General features: G+C 44.6%; 1 protein-coding gene across 2 annotated transcripts in view; it reads left to right on the forward strand.

Annotated features, from left to right (window-relative positions):
• Nucleotides 1-17,172, forward strand: part of CILK1 (ciliogenesis associated kinase 1) — a 52,598-nt gene that overhangs the window by 22,873 nt on the left and 12,553 nt on the right. For both annotated transcript variants that reach the window (XM_024755852.1, XM_024755851.1), the window contains exons 4-8: nucleotides 3,345-3,466; nucleotides 4,464-4,543; nucleotides 10,846-10,978; nucleotides 12,287-12,458; nucleotides 14,962-15,129. In XM_024755852.1, the coding sequence (XP_024611620.1) occupies nucleotides 3,345-3,466; nucleotides 4,464-4,543; nucleotides 10,846-10,978; nucleotides 12,287-12,458; nucleotides 14,962-15,129 (675 nt within the window). The remainder of the gene's footprint in view (nucleotides 1-3,344; nucleotides 3,467-4,463; nucleotides 4,544-10,845; nucleotides 10,979-12,286; nucleotides 12,459-14,961; nucleotides 15,130-17,172) is intronic.

Genomic DNA, 17,172 nt, shown 5'->3' on the forward strand with positions numbered 1-17,172 from the left:
GGGACTTCCCTGGAGGTCCAGTGGTTAAGACTCTGCGCTGCCAACACAGGGGGCGCGGGTTCGATCCCTAGTCAGAGAAATAAGATCCCACATGCTGTGCGGCGTGGCCAAAAGATTAAAAAAAAAAGTCCAGGATCATTTTGTCAGACATTTTCTTGTCTGTGGACCACTTCCTCCTCTCCTTTCCCAGGTCTCTGTGACTCTGCTTTGACCCACCTCTTCTACCTCTTCTTGCCTTTCACCAGTGGTTCTATGATTTCACCCTTTAAGTATGGATAATTCCTCACATTCTCTTCTCAGCAATTTTCTCCTTTGCTCTGGCTTCTCCTCCTGGGTGATTTTATTCATTTCCCCTTGCTTCAGCAGCCCCAGCACATCTTTTATCTTTCTTATGCATTTAGACCAGGGGTCAGTAAATAGCCCACTGCCTGTTTTTGTAAAAAAAAAGAAAAGAAAAAAAAATGTTGGAACGCAGCCATGTCCATTTGTTTATATATTATCTGTGGCTGATTTCACACTACACTGACAAAGTTAAGTAGTTGCAGCAGGGACCATATGACCTAGAAAGCCCCAAATATTTACTCTCTGTCCCTTGACAGAAGAGTTTGCTGACCCCTGCTTCAGTCCCATATATCCAACTGCTTAGTGGACACCAGCGTCTGAATTTTCTAGAACGTCTGCCTCCCTCAGTGCTTATATTTTCTCCCTCTTGTGTTAATTATCATCTACCCCTGCACTCAGAAACCATAGCTCATTGCAGTGGCCTGTGCTCCCCACTCTCCACACCTCTCATCTCCCTAGCACTCAGCTGTTCACTCACACACAATCTACCATTTACTGAGCAGCTGTTATGGGCCAGGCAGCACCTTACGTGCTCTGTCTTATTTCATCCCCACAACCACCTGATGAGGAAAGGCTTAGTATCTTGAATTTCCCGATGGGCACAGCTGAGGCCCAGAGATTCCGTAATTTGCTGGAGGGAAACACAGCTCTAGGCGGCAAAGCTTGGTCTCAAGCTCAGGGTCTGTCAGAAGACTTCAGTGGGCATCCACCTGGCATCCAGGCAGTTCTCATCCCTCCGACACTGGGTGGCCACTTGCTCCCACACCCAATCTCTGAGGGGCTCCCCTCTGACGTGCCCTTGCCCTCCCACCGAGTTTGTCCAAGCCTGATTCTTCCTTCAAGTCTCGTGTATGAGACTCTCACCGACCACTCAGAGCTTGCAGATTACGCCTCCTTGAAGCATCCCCCTGATATGCTCCCTCTCTGCCCCATACGACTGTCCTGCCTCTACATCTTTTTGGAAGCCTTTCCCAAGCCAACACAAGATGCCTTCTTTCTGGAAATATACCTCTTGAAAATGAATCACATGAAGTTCTCCACAAAATTAATTCATGTTTTAAATTAATTCTTTTTCTATTAAACTGATATAGACTTTAACTTGCCCCTGAGCCTCACTGAGAAACGAGAGCTGGAGCCACCGTTAGACTTGGGCCAGTAATTCACGCTCAACACACACTTGCGGCAGACGGTATCCTACTCCTTGCCTAGAATTCTCTTCTTGCAAAGCTTTGAAAACGACTTCATTTTCCTCTGAATGAATCTGCCCTGTTCATTCTGCTGCTCAGCCACTGGACACCTCAGCCACTGCCGGTGGTGCATTTTAAGCAAACAAGCAGGAAAGACGCCTGCAGTCCATGAGAGTCTGGTGAATGCTTACAAGTTAGGCAATGCTTGCTACTCATGGAGAACCAGAAATCCAACCCAGCTAGAAAAAGTAATCAGCCTGTTGGGTCATTCTGGAAGGATTTGGCCATTTGGCCAAAACAGCTGAATATTTCCTGCCAGAGAGGCGCTTGGCAAAAGCTTGTCTTTCAGGGAAGAGGTTCCAGAAGAGTCTTATTTTGTTCTCATTCACTGGCCATATTTCCTCCCTCTTCCCAGCTGCTTGAAGTAACTCGGTCATATTGCACGTTCCCCAGCTCTGATCCCTTGGGTGCGTCGTCACTGAGTGTCCTTCCAGATTTGGACACTCATGTTAACACTTTCATCTTCAGACATTCTGTTTGTTTTATAGAAGGAATGTTCCTTTGAAGGAAATGCAGAGATAAAGAGGGCTTTACAATTTATTATTATCGGACTCACGTCTCTATGAGGAAGAGGCTTTTTGTTTTTTTTTTTTTTTTTTGCTGTACGCGGGCCTCTCATTGTTGTGGCCTCTCCCGTTGCGGAGCACAGGCTCCTGATGTGCAGGCTCAGCGGCCATGGCTCACAGGCCCAGTCCCTCCGTGGCATGTGGGATCTTCCCGGACCGGGGCACGAACCCGCGTCCCCTGCATCAGCAGGCGGACTCTCAACCACTGTGCCACCAGGGAAGCCCCAGGAAGAGGCTTTTTGAATGAAAGGCCTCAACCCCCTGCCACGGTGACCCCTTGAGGCATTCTTGAAGGAGACGGTCTATCAGATTCTGATCACCTGGTGAGCAAAACCCACAGTTGGGTGTCCGGCTGTCACACATGAACTGGATTACTGCTCACCAATATGAAAGTGTATTTGTTCACCGTGGACAGAGCTAGTGATGCCAACAGAAAATAGCTTGCGCGTGGCTGCGCTCACGTGTATGTTCCAGGAGGAGGAAAACCACACATGCACATGGGGAATAATCAGAGGGTCACTTACCATTTTCTGAGCCACCCTCTGTTCCTCATCCCCCGCTTTACTTTTTTACCTTTGCTGTTCTCGGAAGCAGAGGTGTCTCTCCCATCTCACCTCAGGGTCTTTCCAATGAGATTTCTCCTCCTTCTCCCCTCCTTCTTCTCCTCCTTTAATACTCACCTTGTAAGGAGCGCTATACGTCCCACGGACACACACGTGTCAGAAGAAAGTTGGGAGAATCAGGCTGCCAGCCTCTGTCTGAGCAATTTCCTGTTCGGAGTGTCTGCAGACTGCTGCCTGGTGATCTCAGCTCCCAGCAGCTGCCTCTTCAGTATCAGATCAATCAGAGCCTCAATGGATTTCCCTCTGGCCACTTTCATGGCGTGAATTCCATCACCTGGAGGGAGTGCACCTAAAATAGCCCTGGCCCACTGCCTGGTCCTGGGGGCAGCCAGGAGTTCCAGTTATGGTCAAGTTCTTACCTCCTAGTCAGTTAATTGACATAGTTTTTCTACATAAAGTTAATACCAACTTCAGAGAAATACCATTTATTAACACATTGTCAATAACAAATGAATTGTGGCACTCTGTGGTTCTGGAATTAGGTGTTTCTCCCTAAGTATATGTGGAATTACTTTTTTCAGCAACAGACTTGCTCTAATTTTTTGTTTTTCTTCTTCGCCTTTCAGTCTTTAAAGAAGCTCAACCATGCCAATGTAGTAAAATTAAAAGAAGTTATCAGGGAAAATGATCATCTTTATTTTATCTTTGAGTACATGAAGGAAAATCTTTACCAGCTCATTAAAGAAAGGTACAGTGTGGTCATCATGGTCTTAGAAATAAATGTTGCAAAGTGGATGTGTTTTCTTTCTGCTTTTGTTTACTGTGGTCATGCTGCTTGGCCTTGGCTGTTTAAAGCTGCCCATGAGACGAGGGGCCCCATCTGCATTCCTGCTTTGGAGGCCCTGTGATAACGGCAGAGAAGCTGCTTTCAGTGCAGCCGTCTTGAATGTCTTAATGGGTTATTCACCCTAACAGGCTCAGAGATTTAACGGATACTCTGCAGCTCTCCTTCCCAACAGGACTGTATGGGCAGAGTGACCACAAGTGAGGGCTGTAGCAGCTTCATTCATTCTGAGCCATCCATCGGAACTTCCAGGTTCCTTTCAGTGCCTTTCTTACTACGGTGCACAGGGCTCGCATGCTGGGAAGACAAAGAAACTAATTTAAAAAACTAACCTCTGATGGTCATTTTGGACTTGACAAGTAAACCATGTAGAACCTCTTGGGCACATTTTCCTGGTGGCAGTTGAATGCCATTCTGAGCATCCTTCTGGGTGATTTCAGTGAACAAATATCGTTTCCATTGTCAATAACAGCAGAGAAGCTGTGTGGTTTGCCCAGCCAGGGAAAATGTCACTATCCACCGCATCTCATAAGCCCTTCATCTGAAAGACCTCAGATTTTCCCCATCAAAAAATTTTAAGCTTTAATTATATTATGGAGAGAGGAGACTTTTATATGATACACTGGAGGGAATTTGTTTGTTTGTTTGTTATTAAATGTTTGATCGTTTCTTTTTTGTAACATAACTGATTTGGTGCTTATAAGGTATGCTCTCTTACATGGATAAGCAGTTGTTTTTCTTTGATCTTTATCATCAGAGGATCTAGTCAAATTAGCATGTCAGCAAGTGTTTTCTTAAATTCTTACTGTATAACCAAAAGAACATGAAAACAGGGGCTTTGTTTTCATTAACAAATTTCATAAATCTAGACTTATAACTTTTTTTCCTCTGCCCTATACAGAAATAAGTTGTTTCCTGAATCTGCTATAAGAAATATCATGTATCAGATATTGCAAGGACTTGCATTTATTCACAAACACGGTAGGTGATTTGCAGTATTGTGCTTTGGAATAGCAGTGAAATGCTGTCATCAGGTAGAAGATGTAGGAAGCATCAGTGTCTTTTGTAATTGACTCTCAGAAAAAATTGAAGAGTTGAGAGGCTGACAATGGATTTTGGAATATGTTATCTTCTGTAGCTTGATTTCTGAATTTCCCTCATTATTTATCATGTCTGTGTGTTCTTATTCGTTAGGCTTTAACATTAAGCTTGTTAGTTACAGATCTAAGAGTTATTCCTGATCATTAACTGGTGTATTAATCAGGAACCTACTATTAGAATTCATAGAAGCTTCACATATGATGTTTAACCTACTAACTAACACTGCTTTGCTGTGGCTTTTCATCTTTTTAATGTATCTCAATTTCAGCTTGTTCAGAAGGGTGCAAAGTGGTCTAACAAGATCTATGCAATCCAGGAAAATAAAATACACTTAAAATAAGCAAAGAAAAAGGCAAAACAAGGCACGGACATAGCCGGGGTGAGGTTAATCGACAAAATGCATGTCAGCAAGTTTTACTTAAGTAGAAGAGGCAGGCTACAGATGTGAGCCTGAGTTTGCTGTCAGACAATGCAGAATGTGAAACACGACCAATTACAACCTACATGGTTCCTCCAAGGTAAAAACAGTTCAGTTGCCCAAGAGAAGCAGAACTTTTCTTGGTACTGATACCAGAGAGGTTTCTGTCATGGATCCTTATGTAACATGACTTTATGGTAAACACAGTGACAAGTTACATGGGACAGTTTCAGGTCATCTTCCTCGATATAGGCCAGTTACATCACCTGATCAGAGAAAATGGTCCTACTGGGGCCCAGTGTGATTCACTCTGGGGATGGTCTGGTGAGTCCAGGGAGAGATTTAAGGCATCCAGAGGTATGGATGGTCATATACCCTTCAGGAAATCCTCCATCACTATTGTTCTTAGCTGAACTTTTGAACAGTATTGAGTAGCAATGCATTTGAGGTTATATTTCCAGCAAGTCCCGAGGCATTACTAGTTTGGGTTACTAACTGGCCACAGACCCAACTTGGGTTGGGTCGATATGTTCTCATGAACGCAGAGCCTCGGGATGGACGTGTCTACCAGGGGAGCCAGGAGTCCCTCAGAAGGCCATTTGAGGGTGCTTTGACATACAGACAGATGGCAAGCTGATCTTGCACAGACAGAAATCTGTTCCCTCCCAGTCTAAGGGTATCATTGCCATTGCAAATACTGCACCAACAAATGAGTTTCATTACCCAATAAGGAAACTGGGCGGAAGCCCTTTGATGATACAGTCAGTTCAGATTTGACGCAAATTGGCAGTGAGGGGAAAAGACATTGTGCCTCATGGTACGTCTGGGACCCTTCCCAGCCTGCTCTGCGACCCCTAAGCAGCCATCACATTTAGAGGCCAAACAGAGGCTGTCTGTACAAGTTCTTGGAAGCTGCGGGCATGTGCTGAATAATTCGAGAGTGATATGCAAGCCCATGAACCAATTCTAGTAAAAAGTTTTCAGTAAAAGGTATCTCTGATTCCACTGACACGGGTAGAAGGAGCACTTTTGCCACAAGAATTTCCCAAGGGATGGTATGAGTTTGCAAAATACCGAAAACTTCTGGTATGGTGTCTTTAGGGACAAGTAGGAGGAGAAGGGGCACTTACTAGATTTGAGAGCCCAGGAAAAAGAAATGGTGAGAAATCAAAGGGATTCTCCAAAGAGAAAGGTCAACCAGAAGTTTTCACATAGGGACCCGTCATAGTGTCTCAGTTACTGGGGCTCTTTGCTCAGTACTGGGAACGGCATGGTGGATCTCTATAAGAAAGTTGATATGTGTTGGCTTTCTCTTCCTTTCCTTTTTGTTGCTTTTTGTGAGACTCAGATAGTTGTTGCCAGAAAGAACTTGTATCCTTTTATCCAGGTCTCTACCAAATCCCATCAAATCAACACAGATGTGCACACACACACACGCACCCATACTTGTGCATACACACGCACACATCTGCGTGTACACCTACACATACACTCTCCCCCAATACCCACAAATGCACATGTATGCACACACACACAGTACATATTCGTATTCAGTAATTCAGCATCCCTAAATTATTGTGTCAAAACACCTCTTTGAAACTCTGCACTGTCAGTCTTCCTTGCACACCTTACGTACTCCGATTGTGTTCAGAAATGGCGGAAGGGAAAGCTCAGTTTAGGACGGTCAGACCTCCTTTGCTTTTCTAACCCCAGCACCATGCCTCTCCCTAAGATTCTTGTGGACACTCTCCCCCAGCTAAGTGCCAGTCCTAGTCTGAGCTTAATATCATTTCATCCGTTACCTTATTTGTTTCCTTGCCAGTTTCTCAGGTAGAGAGGACAGATGGTATTTATTCCTTTCAAAGGAGAGGAAACTGAGGTTCAGAGAGGTTTAAAGACCTGCCAAACGCCCCACTGCGTTAAAGCGGTAGAGCGGAGATTAGCTCCCGTATCTGTGCCCATTTGCTACACTTCTCTAGAAAAACCTGTCTCTCCTCACAGAGAACAGAGAACAAGAAGTGAAGAAAGTGGTGATAGTAGTTGGAGGTGGGATGGATATTCATTTTGCAGGTTCTATCTCATTTTCATTGATAAATGATTTTTGAAAACTTTTGAATGGTTTTCATACGGTGTTGACTTAACTTTGGAGCTTTATGTTGTCCTTTTCCTCCAGTCACGGAAAAAAAATAATCAAAAGCACTTTGCAGATTTGTCTTGTGAGTTTCAGGCTCTTCCCTGTTGTCTGGTTCTCACTGTGAGAAGGTACATTCTGTCCCTGGGAGCGGACTCCTTTGGGAGCAGAGAACAGAGCTACAGGTGGTTGCCATGGCCATGGTTCGTGTCAGTGACTACGTCCCCCCCACGGGGAATGAAAACTCAGCTCCACTTGGCGCTGATCGAGCAATGCCAAAGCAGATATACTTTGCAGGAATTAAATAATTAATGCAAACCGTGTTTCATCCTTGCCCTGCCCTTACAAATATCCATGCGGGAAATCCAGAATGCCTTAGGTAGCTTAAAGGACAATGTTTGGCCCCAAGAGGTGGTTCTCTGCTACCATGTTTCACCACTGTCTTGCTGTGCGTGACCTTGAGTCAGCCCTTGGCCTTTCTATGTGTTGCTGTCCTCCTGGCCTTCTTGATAAAAGCACTGTGGGTTTAAATTCAGTAATATCTGTGAAATTACAACTTCCCTAGCAGGAAGGTGTGCTACAGAAATTCATAATGTTTAAGTGTTCTCTGGTTATTTCCATATATTCCTATCAGATTCCTCATGAACAGAATGTGGAGGGGAGAAAGCCTTCTTTGTGGCTTGACGTTTTTCTTGCTCAAGGGTTGTTAATAAAAAAAAGGAAGCACAACGCATTTTCTGCCAGGATGAAAGAGAAAATCCCTCTGTTATTCGACTGGCATGGGGTACCCTGAAATTAAATTGGAGGTCTGTTCCTGTGTTCTGAAAGCCAAACAGTTTCGAACAGGAAGATTCTGTGTTAACAGCACTTTGCTGTTGCCTGATCTCTGAATAACCCAGCAATAAGGGTTTCCACTGTGAATCAGAAGCTCAGAGGGTGACGTGGGCTCATTGTTACAAGCCTGAGTGCACACATCAGCAGAACACGTGCCCAGCCAGGAGTCAGATCAGAACTTAGTGACTCGCGAGCCTTCATTCTTATCTGCAACAAATGGAGCCGTGTCTGCCTGTCCCCCTTGCCAGGTTGTGGGGAAGACAAAATGAGAGGATTCGTACTACTAACAGAGACAAGCTCTTGCAAGGTGCAGATGTGCCAAGCGCTGCACTGAAAGCTCTACAAATATTAACACGCTGAATGCTGCAAAACAACCCCATGAGGTAGATGCCGTTATTTCCCCATTTTACAGAGGAGGAAAGTGAAGCACAGAGAGGTTAAGTGATTTTCCAGCCAGATTTGAAATCAGGCAACCTGATCGGTCTACACACTTAACCACTATGCAGCGTTTCCTCTCATAGTGATAAAATCGTGATGCTTTGTTAGAGTAGAGATGAAAAGTAAAGGTACATGACAAGAGGGTCTTATACCTTAAATTACCAAGGAATAGAACTCATGGGTATAAGGCTGATAATAATTATTGCTATTAGTAATGAAAAGAACAGAGGGCCAGATATTCTACAGACATATTCACAAATGCTTCCTAGTTATAAAGGCTTATCCTCGAATACAGTATAACAGGTGACATATGTCAGCTGACAAATACAGTTTTCATCAGTCACTTTTAAGGAGTCTGTTTGCAGTTCAACTTTTTTTCCTAGCCATCTTCCCTCTGATAGTTTATTTTGGGCCTGAAGTATGATCCATAGAAAGGAAAGCTGGTTAGAGGGATAAATGGGGAACCAGAGTCTTCTCTCTCCTCATTTCATTAGTGCCCATGTTCTCTGTGGAAGTAGGATTAAAGATGAGTTAGCAGGGAAAGGATAAAGCTTGACCGATGGGAGGAGGTGGTCAGTGTGTACTGGAGCGTGACCTGGGTGGAAGCAAGGCCCAAGGTCTGGAGTCCAAGAATGATGCTCGTATCTGAGTATAGTTGATGTGATAGGATGAACTGAACAGGGAGAAGATGCAGGTTTGTTGAGTGGGTGTTATATAGATGGTGGCAGGGGGAGTTGCAGTGGGGCCTGGGGGTGGAGGACATTTCATTATCAGAGAAATGCCACTTAAGTTTGGAAGCAACAGTGTAGCCCAACTAGAGGAGAAAAAGGGAGTCTAAGAGGAGAGACAGGGTGAATGTGGACTTGAGAGGCCCAGCACCACAAGTCAAGATTTGGCTGTCTGGATCGACAGGGACAGAACAGAGCCGGATAGGGCAAGAGCTGTGACACACCTCTTGGTAGGGTTGTGACTAATTCATCCCCCGCTGCCCCCATGACTCACTTTTCCCTTCTGTTCGGTAAGAAAATGATGTCTGCCGTCTCTTTTTTTCATGCTTTTGATGCTCTGAGTGTTTAGGAAGGGAGACCATCGGTCTCGCAGGTCATATGTTTTAGGGACCACAGGAGCCTTGCTGGATGCACTGGCAAAAGATCCCATTCTCATAACTGCTTGCATTTTTAAGTCAGAGAAAGGGCAGAAAGGACAGATAGGAGGTATTTTGATGGAAAATGTGACACAGCTCCATTACTGTCTGGGGACGGATGGATCCAGCATAACTACAAGCTACCTGGATGTCATATCAAACGTTCAAGAAGGAGAGATAATTTGGGAGAGGAGAAGAGTGGTTTGGGACAGGTCAATGCAAGGGTGACAGTGACATCAGCTGCTGTCCCATCAGAGACACAGGTCTGGAGAGGATTTAGCAGGCACGTTAGAGATGCAGACTTGAGCACATCGGCACAGAGGTGGGTGAGGAATAGCCGACGTCTTCAGTGATAGCTCTTCCTTCCTCCCGTAAATGCGCTCCTTAGAATCCAGCTTCACAACATTGGTAATGGTGGCAGGTAACCAGTAACCCCATCAGCAGCACTGACACAGTTGTATGTCCGGATTTGATGACCCATTGAGACTTAGACTCAGGGAGAATGATGTCTGTCAGTGGTACTCTCTGCAGGAGGAAGGTTTGGGGTCTTCAGAGGCATGTGATGCTGATCGGTGGGTGTTTGAGTCTCTCCTACATGTGCCCCCAAAGCCCTGCGGTAGCTGAGACAGGCTTCCCATTCCATGAGTTATCTCTGCCTTTCACAATGTGAATTACAGATGTACCCCTGTGCTTCTTTACTGGGCAAAGTAATCAGTATCTGACATTTAAACATTTGTTGCAACACACACCAGAATCTCAGATACGAGTAGGTCATATTCATAAATCCCTTGTTTCTTAAACAAAAAATGTGACTGTGTTTTTGCTGTGATGTAAACTCTCAGTAGCCATAAGACTTGTCTTTTGAAATGGTTTTAATCTCAAATTCTTTCTGGCTGACTGGGGCAGGGTAGGCATGATATTTTTTTCTTTGAGTGACAATTTCTTTTTGCCAAGTTATCTCAGCCCATAATGGAGTCTCGATATTTTAAAAGAACTTTGCTCTCTTGGCAAAAAATTATGAAGATCAACTTTTGAATGATTTGACATTTGTCAAGGGGAAATGAATGGTCCAAAGGGCTCTGCATTACCATTGGGATGAATGTACAGAGCCTTCAGGGTCACACCAGACTATCGCTGTCATGAAAAGAGCAATACAGCTACAAAGAGTAATGCAGACACGATCTTGCCTCTGAATTCCTTCTCCACCACCTCCGCAGGCTTCTTCCATCGGGACTTAAAGCCGGAGAACCTCCTCTGCATGGGACCCGAACTCGTGAAAATTGCAGACTTTGGATTGGCCCGAGAAATCCGATCAAGACCTCCATACACAGACTATGTATCTACCAGATGGTGAGTACCATCTTCCTCAAAGGATTTAATTGCAATTCTTTAAAAATATACCATTATACTGAGGATAATATTAATGTTTGCATTTTTTTTTTTTTTTTTTTTTTTTTGAACGCACACCAGGGAAGCCCCCTGCATTTCTTATTTTTAAAGACCATTTAAAGACCATGTGATTATACTGAGGATAATATTGTCACAAATACTAATTTTCCACTAAGAACACCATTTGAAACACATATGTGTAGGAATGTTGGCATTGTACAAGCCTAAAAGCTTGTATTATAGGGGCTTCCCTGGTGGCACAGTGGTTAAGAATCTGCCTGCCAGTGCAGGGGACACGGGTTTGAGCCCTGATCCGGGAAAATCCCACATGCTGTGGAGCAACTAAGCCCGTGCGCCACAATTACTGAGCCTGTGCTCTAGAGCCCTGAGCCACAACTACTAAAGCCCGCACACCTAGAGCCCGTGCTCCGCAACAAGAGAAGCCACCGCAGTGAGAAGCCCACGGACCACAGCAAAAAGTAGCCCCTGCTCACCGCAACTAGAGAAAACCCATGCGTGGTAACAAAGACCCAACGCAACCAAAAATAAAAATAAATAAATTAATTTTTTTAAGAAAAGCTTGTGTTGTAAACAATTTTAGAAGGAAGTCCAACAGGGAACAGGGAACTATATTCAATATCTTGTAATAAACTATAATGGAAAAGAATCTGAAAAAGAATATATGTATCTGAATCACTTTGCTGTACAACAGACACTAACACACACTGTAAATCAACTATACTTCAATAAAAAAATTTTTAATAAGGAAGTCCCTTGTGCTTTTCCATAATCTAAATAATATTCTGTATATAGAGCTTCCAGAAGACCTTTTCCTAAAAGAGTTGTGTAAAAGATTCTCCAAAGACCTGTCTGAAAATCAGCCAGTTGGTGTTATTAAAACTTTCAGGCCCTAAGAATTTTATTTAAGCAGTTGGCCATGACCAAGAAGAGCCTACAGACCACTAGTTCTATATTGTCTCTCGCTCCTTCTCCCTCCTCTCTCACTCGCTCTTTTCCTGTTCTCTCTCACTGTCTGTATTTCTCGAAAATGCTATAGAGCAGAGGCCTGTCAAGAAATGCTCCACAGAAAACCCTGTGAAGCAGAGGAGTCCAGCTTTACACCGCAGCTACAGCTGTTGCTTGATGAGTCCACGCACCGCCCTGAACTAGACAGAAAACAGAAATACAGAAACGCTCTGAGGAGCTGATTGTGTATTTAGTTTGCTTCTGACCGGCAGGTGTGGAACTAGCTTCTCCTTGGTCTTGCAGGTACCGGGCCCCGGAGGTGCTCCTGCGGTCCACAAACTACAGCTCCCCCATCGACATCTGGGCCGTGGGCTGCATCATGGCAGAGGTGTACACCCTCCGGCCACTCTTCCCCGGGGCCAGTGAGATCGACACAATCTTCAAAATCTGCCAAGTGCTGGGGACACCCAAAAAGGTAATGAGGTGGGACAAAGGCCTGTGGGACAAAGCTGCAGCTTCCTGTGTTCCCTGCCCCCCCGCCCTGGGCAGCACCGGCTCGTTCTGGATCTTCCTCGCCCTGGGTAGTCCTCCACGCCCTTCTCCTACCCTGCAGTGGAAGACGTCCTGGCTTCCTCTGCTTTTCTGCCCGCGTCCTCTCCGCTCCCTTGCAGAGCTTCTGCGTTCTCGTGGCTACAACTCTTATCCGTGCAGATGTCTCCTAATGTGATGTGTAGCCCTCCCCCTTTCCTTTATAACTCTGGTCACAAATTTACATCTTTCTCTGGGAAGTTTCCCCGACACCCTCACCCTTACCTCCAACTCGGCACGTCTGACCCAGACTGCTTACGCGGGCCTCTCACTGCTGTGGCCTCTCCCGTTGCGGAGCACAGGCTCCGGACGCGCAGGCTCAGCGGCCATGGCTCATGGGCCCAGACGCTCCGCGGCATGCGGGATCCTCCCGGACTGGGGCACGAACCCGCGTCCCCTGCATCGGCAGGCGGACTCTCAACCACTGGGCCACGAGGGGAGCCCCAGACTGCTTTTTGTTTCGCCCCCAACCAGCCTCCTTCGCTCATTCCCCACTTCTGCCTGTGGTCCCATCACATCCCAGAGCCTAGCCTTGAGGCTGAGTTTCAGTTTTACCTTCTTCCTGTCTTCCTTGCTCCCCTTTCCCTTTATCCAAGCAGTTGGCCCATAGATCCTGCTATCTTCAGCCAGTATCTCAGACTGAAGCCCTGCCTGTGTCTGGGGAGGGGGGCATCTCCCCAGTCTTTCTGCCTTCAAGTCTTTTCCCTCCAGCGTTTCTTCCAGTCTGTGGCCAGACTTATTCCCCTAAAGAACAGCTCTGGTACTGTCCTCCCCTCCTAAAAATATCTACTGCCCAGCCCCCTAACTAATCCCTTATCCGCCACTTGCACCCCTCCTGGCTCTGTGCTCTAGAATCTCCCGCTTCTGCCAAGTGCATGTCTCATGTGCCCCAATCCCACTCTTCTTCCAAGACCCTCGTAATCTTTCTCCTCCCTATTCCTCTAATCTCTTCATGTTCAGCTGTGTTCTGTGTTATTAATATATCATGTGTACATAATCTGTTTCCTGGACCATAAGCTCACTCAGGGAAGGGATTTGTCTCGTGTTTCTTTTTGCATTTATTTTACACATTCTAGCACCATTGCTGGTACAAACCAGACCCTCAAAGTTTTTTTTTAATTATCTGAAGGGGGCTTCCCTGGTGGCGCAATGGTTGAGAGTCTGCCTGCCGATGCAGGGGACACGGGTTCGTGCCCCAGTCCAGGAAGATCCCAAGTGCTGCGGAGCGGCTGGACCCGTGAGCCATGGCCACTGAGCCTGTGCGTCCGGAGCCTGTGCTCCTCAACGGGAGAGGCCACAACAGTGAGAGGCCCGCGTACCACCAAAAAAAAAAAAAAGAAAGAAAAATTATCTGAAGGAATCATTAGTGCCACCTCTTCAAGATTTCCAGACTCTCCTGCTGGAATCTGTCCCTCCTCTGGATGACTGTATCTCTACTTCTCTTGTGACCTTTGTTACTTTTTATTTTGTGTTACTGTGCTTTTAAAATAAATGTCTTATTTCCAATATCTTTAAGGACAGGATTTATATTGGATTATTTTTTGGATACCCAACAACATTAAGTATATAGGAGGCCCTCGGTAACTATTCTAAGTGAATGAATGATACAAGCTATATATTCTGCCACTTCACTTTAAAAAAATAAAAAGCAATTACATCAGAATGTGTCTTATAAAACAGGAGTTTGTTGGAGCTAACAGGGATCTTAAAGACTGATTGCTCAGCATCTTCTGTCATTCGCTCCCACGCTGAGTGCCCCGTAGGTCTGATGCATGAAAAAGTGGAGGACTTGAGACTAATAGCTCTCCTGACTGCTGGGTTTCTAAGCATTTGTACTTTGACTCACCAAGATGGGGATATAGTAATATGAGGCTTTCACAAGTTTATCTGACCAAGAACAAGGTGTTTTGTTTTATTTTTTCCCCCAAAAAAATCTCATTAGCAGTTTCTAAAACCTATGTCTCATGGAACGCAATTGGGAAAATACTAATTTGGTTCAACCCCCAGATCTCAAGAGGTGAACTGTCTTGTGTTAAAGTTATAAAATAAGTTGGAATGGGGAGTTCCCTGGCGGTCCAGTTGTTAGGACTTGGCGCTTTCACTGCCGTGGCCCAGGTTCAATCCCTGGTCAGGGAACTAAGATCCTGCAAGCCACGCGATTCAGCCAAAAAAAAAAAAAGTTGGTGGCAAATCCAGTGTCTTTCCCACTGTTCCCCAGTCTTCCTGTTCTTTGTGTCTCTCTGTTAGCATCCTCCTGCATTTCAGTACCCACAGTGCCACCACCACCATAGTTAGTATGGACGTGGCAGTGACACGTCATACATGCCAGATTATAAAGTCCGATCACAGCGACTGGCTGAGCAAGATTTTCTACCTTTTCCTTCTTTCAGACTGACTGGCCTGAAGGCTACCAACTGTCGAGTGCCATGAACTTCCGCTGGCCCCACTGTGTGCCCAATAACTTGAAGACCCTGATTCCAAATGCCAGCAGCGAAGCAGTTCATCTCCTGAGAGACATGCTGCAGTGGGATCCCAAGAAACGGCCAACAGCTAGTCAGGTTTCCTTCCATTTTCTCCGGATGTGTTCCTCTCGAAGTTCATGTCTAACTGTGAATAATTCCTATAAATCTCATGGGAAGTATTTTATTAGGCATTACGTGTGAAAACTAGTTATTGAATACCACTAATGGTGAACTATATAAGGTATAAGAACTTAAAATAGTTTAAAACTGTCTGTGTCTAAAGTAGTTAAGGTGTAAACAATATAGTTGCTTTGAAAATTGCCATACAATTCACGTCATATATCACCGTATACGTGAAAATGAAAATAAACATATATCCACCTGTCTTTGGCAGATGTTTTCAAATATATTCTCTATGAGTTAAGATGATGTAGCAGTTTGTTTATAAGGCAGTACTGGTTGTTGAAAGGCAGTTTCAAAGTGAAAATGTCTTGTAAGATCCAAATCACTCGTTTTACAGATGACAGAGAGGGAGAGAGAGCGCTAGGATAATAAATGTAATTAGCATTTTATAGCCCTTTATAGTTTGCACATGCTTTAGTATGTTTTTATGTGATTTTAACGCTGTGAAGTCTCCATGAGGTAGGTGTTACTGTTTTCATTCTATAAATGAGAAAACTGAATCTCAGGAAGTATAAGTGATCTGCAAAAACAAAAAAAAGAAAAGAAAGCTTAAGTGATTTGCCTTAATAACTCCACCAGTAACTAGTACAGATTGTGTGCTATCAATGGCAGTTCTGTCCGTGGATGACACATCTACTGTTTTCCCAATTCCATACCTCCCGTTTTCCCAATCCGCCCTCCCCCAAGGCCACTTTGACTTAGATTATAAAGTGCACCCAAAAGAGACATGTAGTGCCATGGGCTTCAAACCCCGCCAGGCCTCCTGCCAGCTTCTTTTTGTGGTAGTTGTACCCGGCCCCTTCTCAGCTTGTCTCATTGATAATCCCACTGCTCAGAGAATCAAGAAGGTGACCAGTTCTAATCAGAGTCAGTGATTTGGCTGAGCGACAGTGACAGAGGCACTTGAAGACAGGGCCGACATGACGTTAGAATTTGTGAGAGCTGAGAGCTGACGGCTGGGGGGATTAAGGAATGGGAGAAAAGCAGCTGTCCAGTGGCTCAAAGAAGAAACAGCCAAGACCCTGGATGGCTCAAGAAGGTTGGAGAAACAAATGGTTTCAGGGCAGGAAGGAAGCTTTCTGATGAACCCAGTTTTTTATGATGAAAAGTTTTTTAGAGATGAAAAGAAAAAGATTCTGTAAGGAACCCAGGAACCAGGAGAGGAATGTGTACTTTTAAGAATAGTATCAGAAAAGCTAAAAATACCCCCAAGTCAGTTGAGAGTTGCAAAAATACCTGGGACTACAGAGAAGACTTTCCGAGTTAGATATCAGGGTCCAGGACCACTATGGGAGTATCCATGTTATTTGCCTCTGTATCTACACTTATTATCATTACAGGTGTTTATAGCTATGTCCCAGATTCATCGAGAAAGGTTATGTTGTATTCAATGACTTCCACTCAAAAAGACTAGGGGTATTTCAGAAAGAATTGCAAACCCAGCACTTTAAGATTTATCCCTCGGCGATCCAGAGAGCGTGATTATCTTGATGGGCAAGGTTTAACTGTAGCATGCATTACACTCTTGGCGTTTCTGGTGTTAAAGCAGATGCACCTGCTTATTTTATTCTTTTTTTAGTTGAAGTATAGTTGATTTACAATATTGTGTTAATTTCAGGTGTACAGCAAAGTGATAGTTTTATATACATTTCTTTTCCATGACAGATTATTACAAGATATTGGAGATAGTTCCCTGTCCTATACAGTAAATCCTTGTTGTTTATCTGTACCTGCTTATTTTATATTTGATTTTTCAGAGTCCTCCTGGATCATTATACTTGGCTCTCTCCATTTTATTTTTTTTCTTTCTATGGACTGAAGAAATGGGCTTAGAACGGTGAAATATTATATTTAAGACACACAGCAAATAAGTTACAAAGCCAGGATACTGGCAGAAGTAGCAAAGGGCATAGCAGTGAACCTGGGTGCTTTACCCAAGTAATTTGAGTGTGGCAT

This window comes from Neophocaena asiaeorientalis, unplaced genomic scaffold (genome assembly GCF_003031525.2).
Source record: "Neophocaena asiaeorientalis asiaeorientalis breed wild unplaced genomic scaffold, Neophocaena_asiaeorientalis_V1.1 scaffold962, whole genome shotgun sequence".
Classification (NCBI taxonomy): Eukaryota; Metazoa; Chordata; class Mammalia; order Artiodactyla; family Phocoenidae; genus Neophocaena; species Neophocaena asiaeorientalis.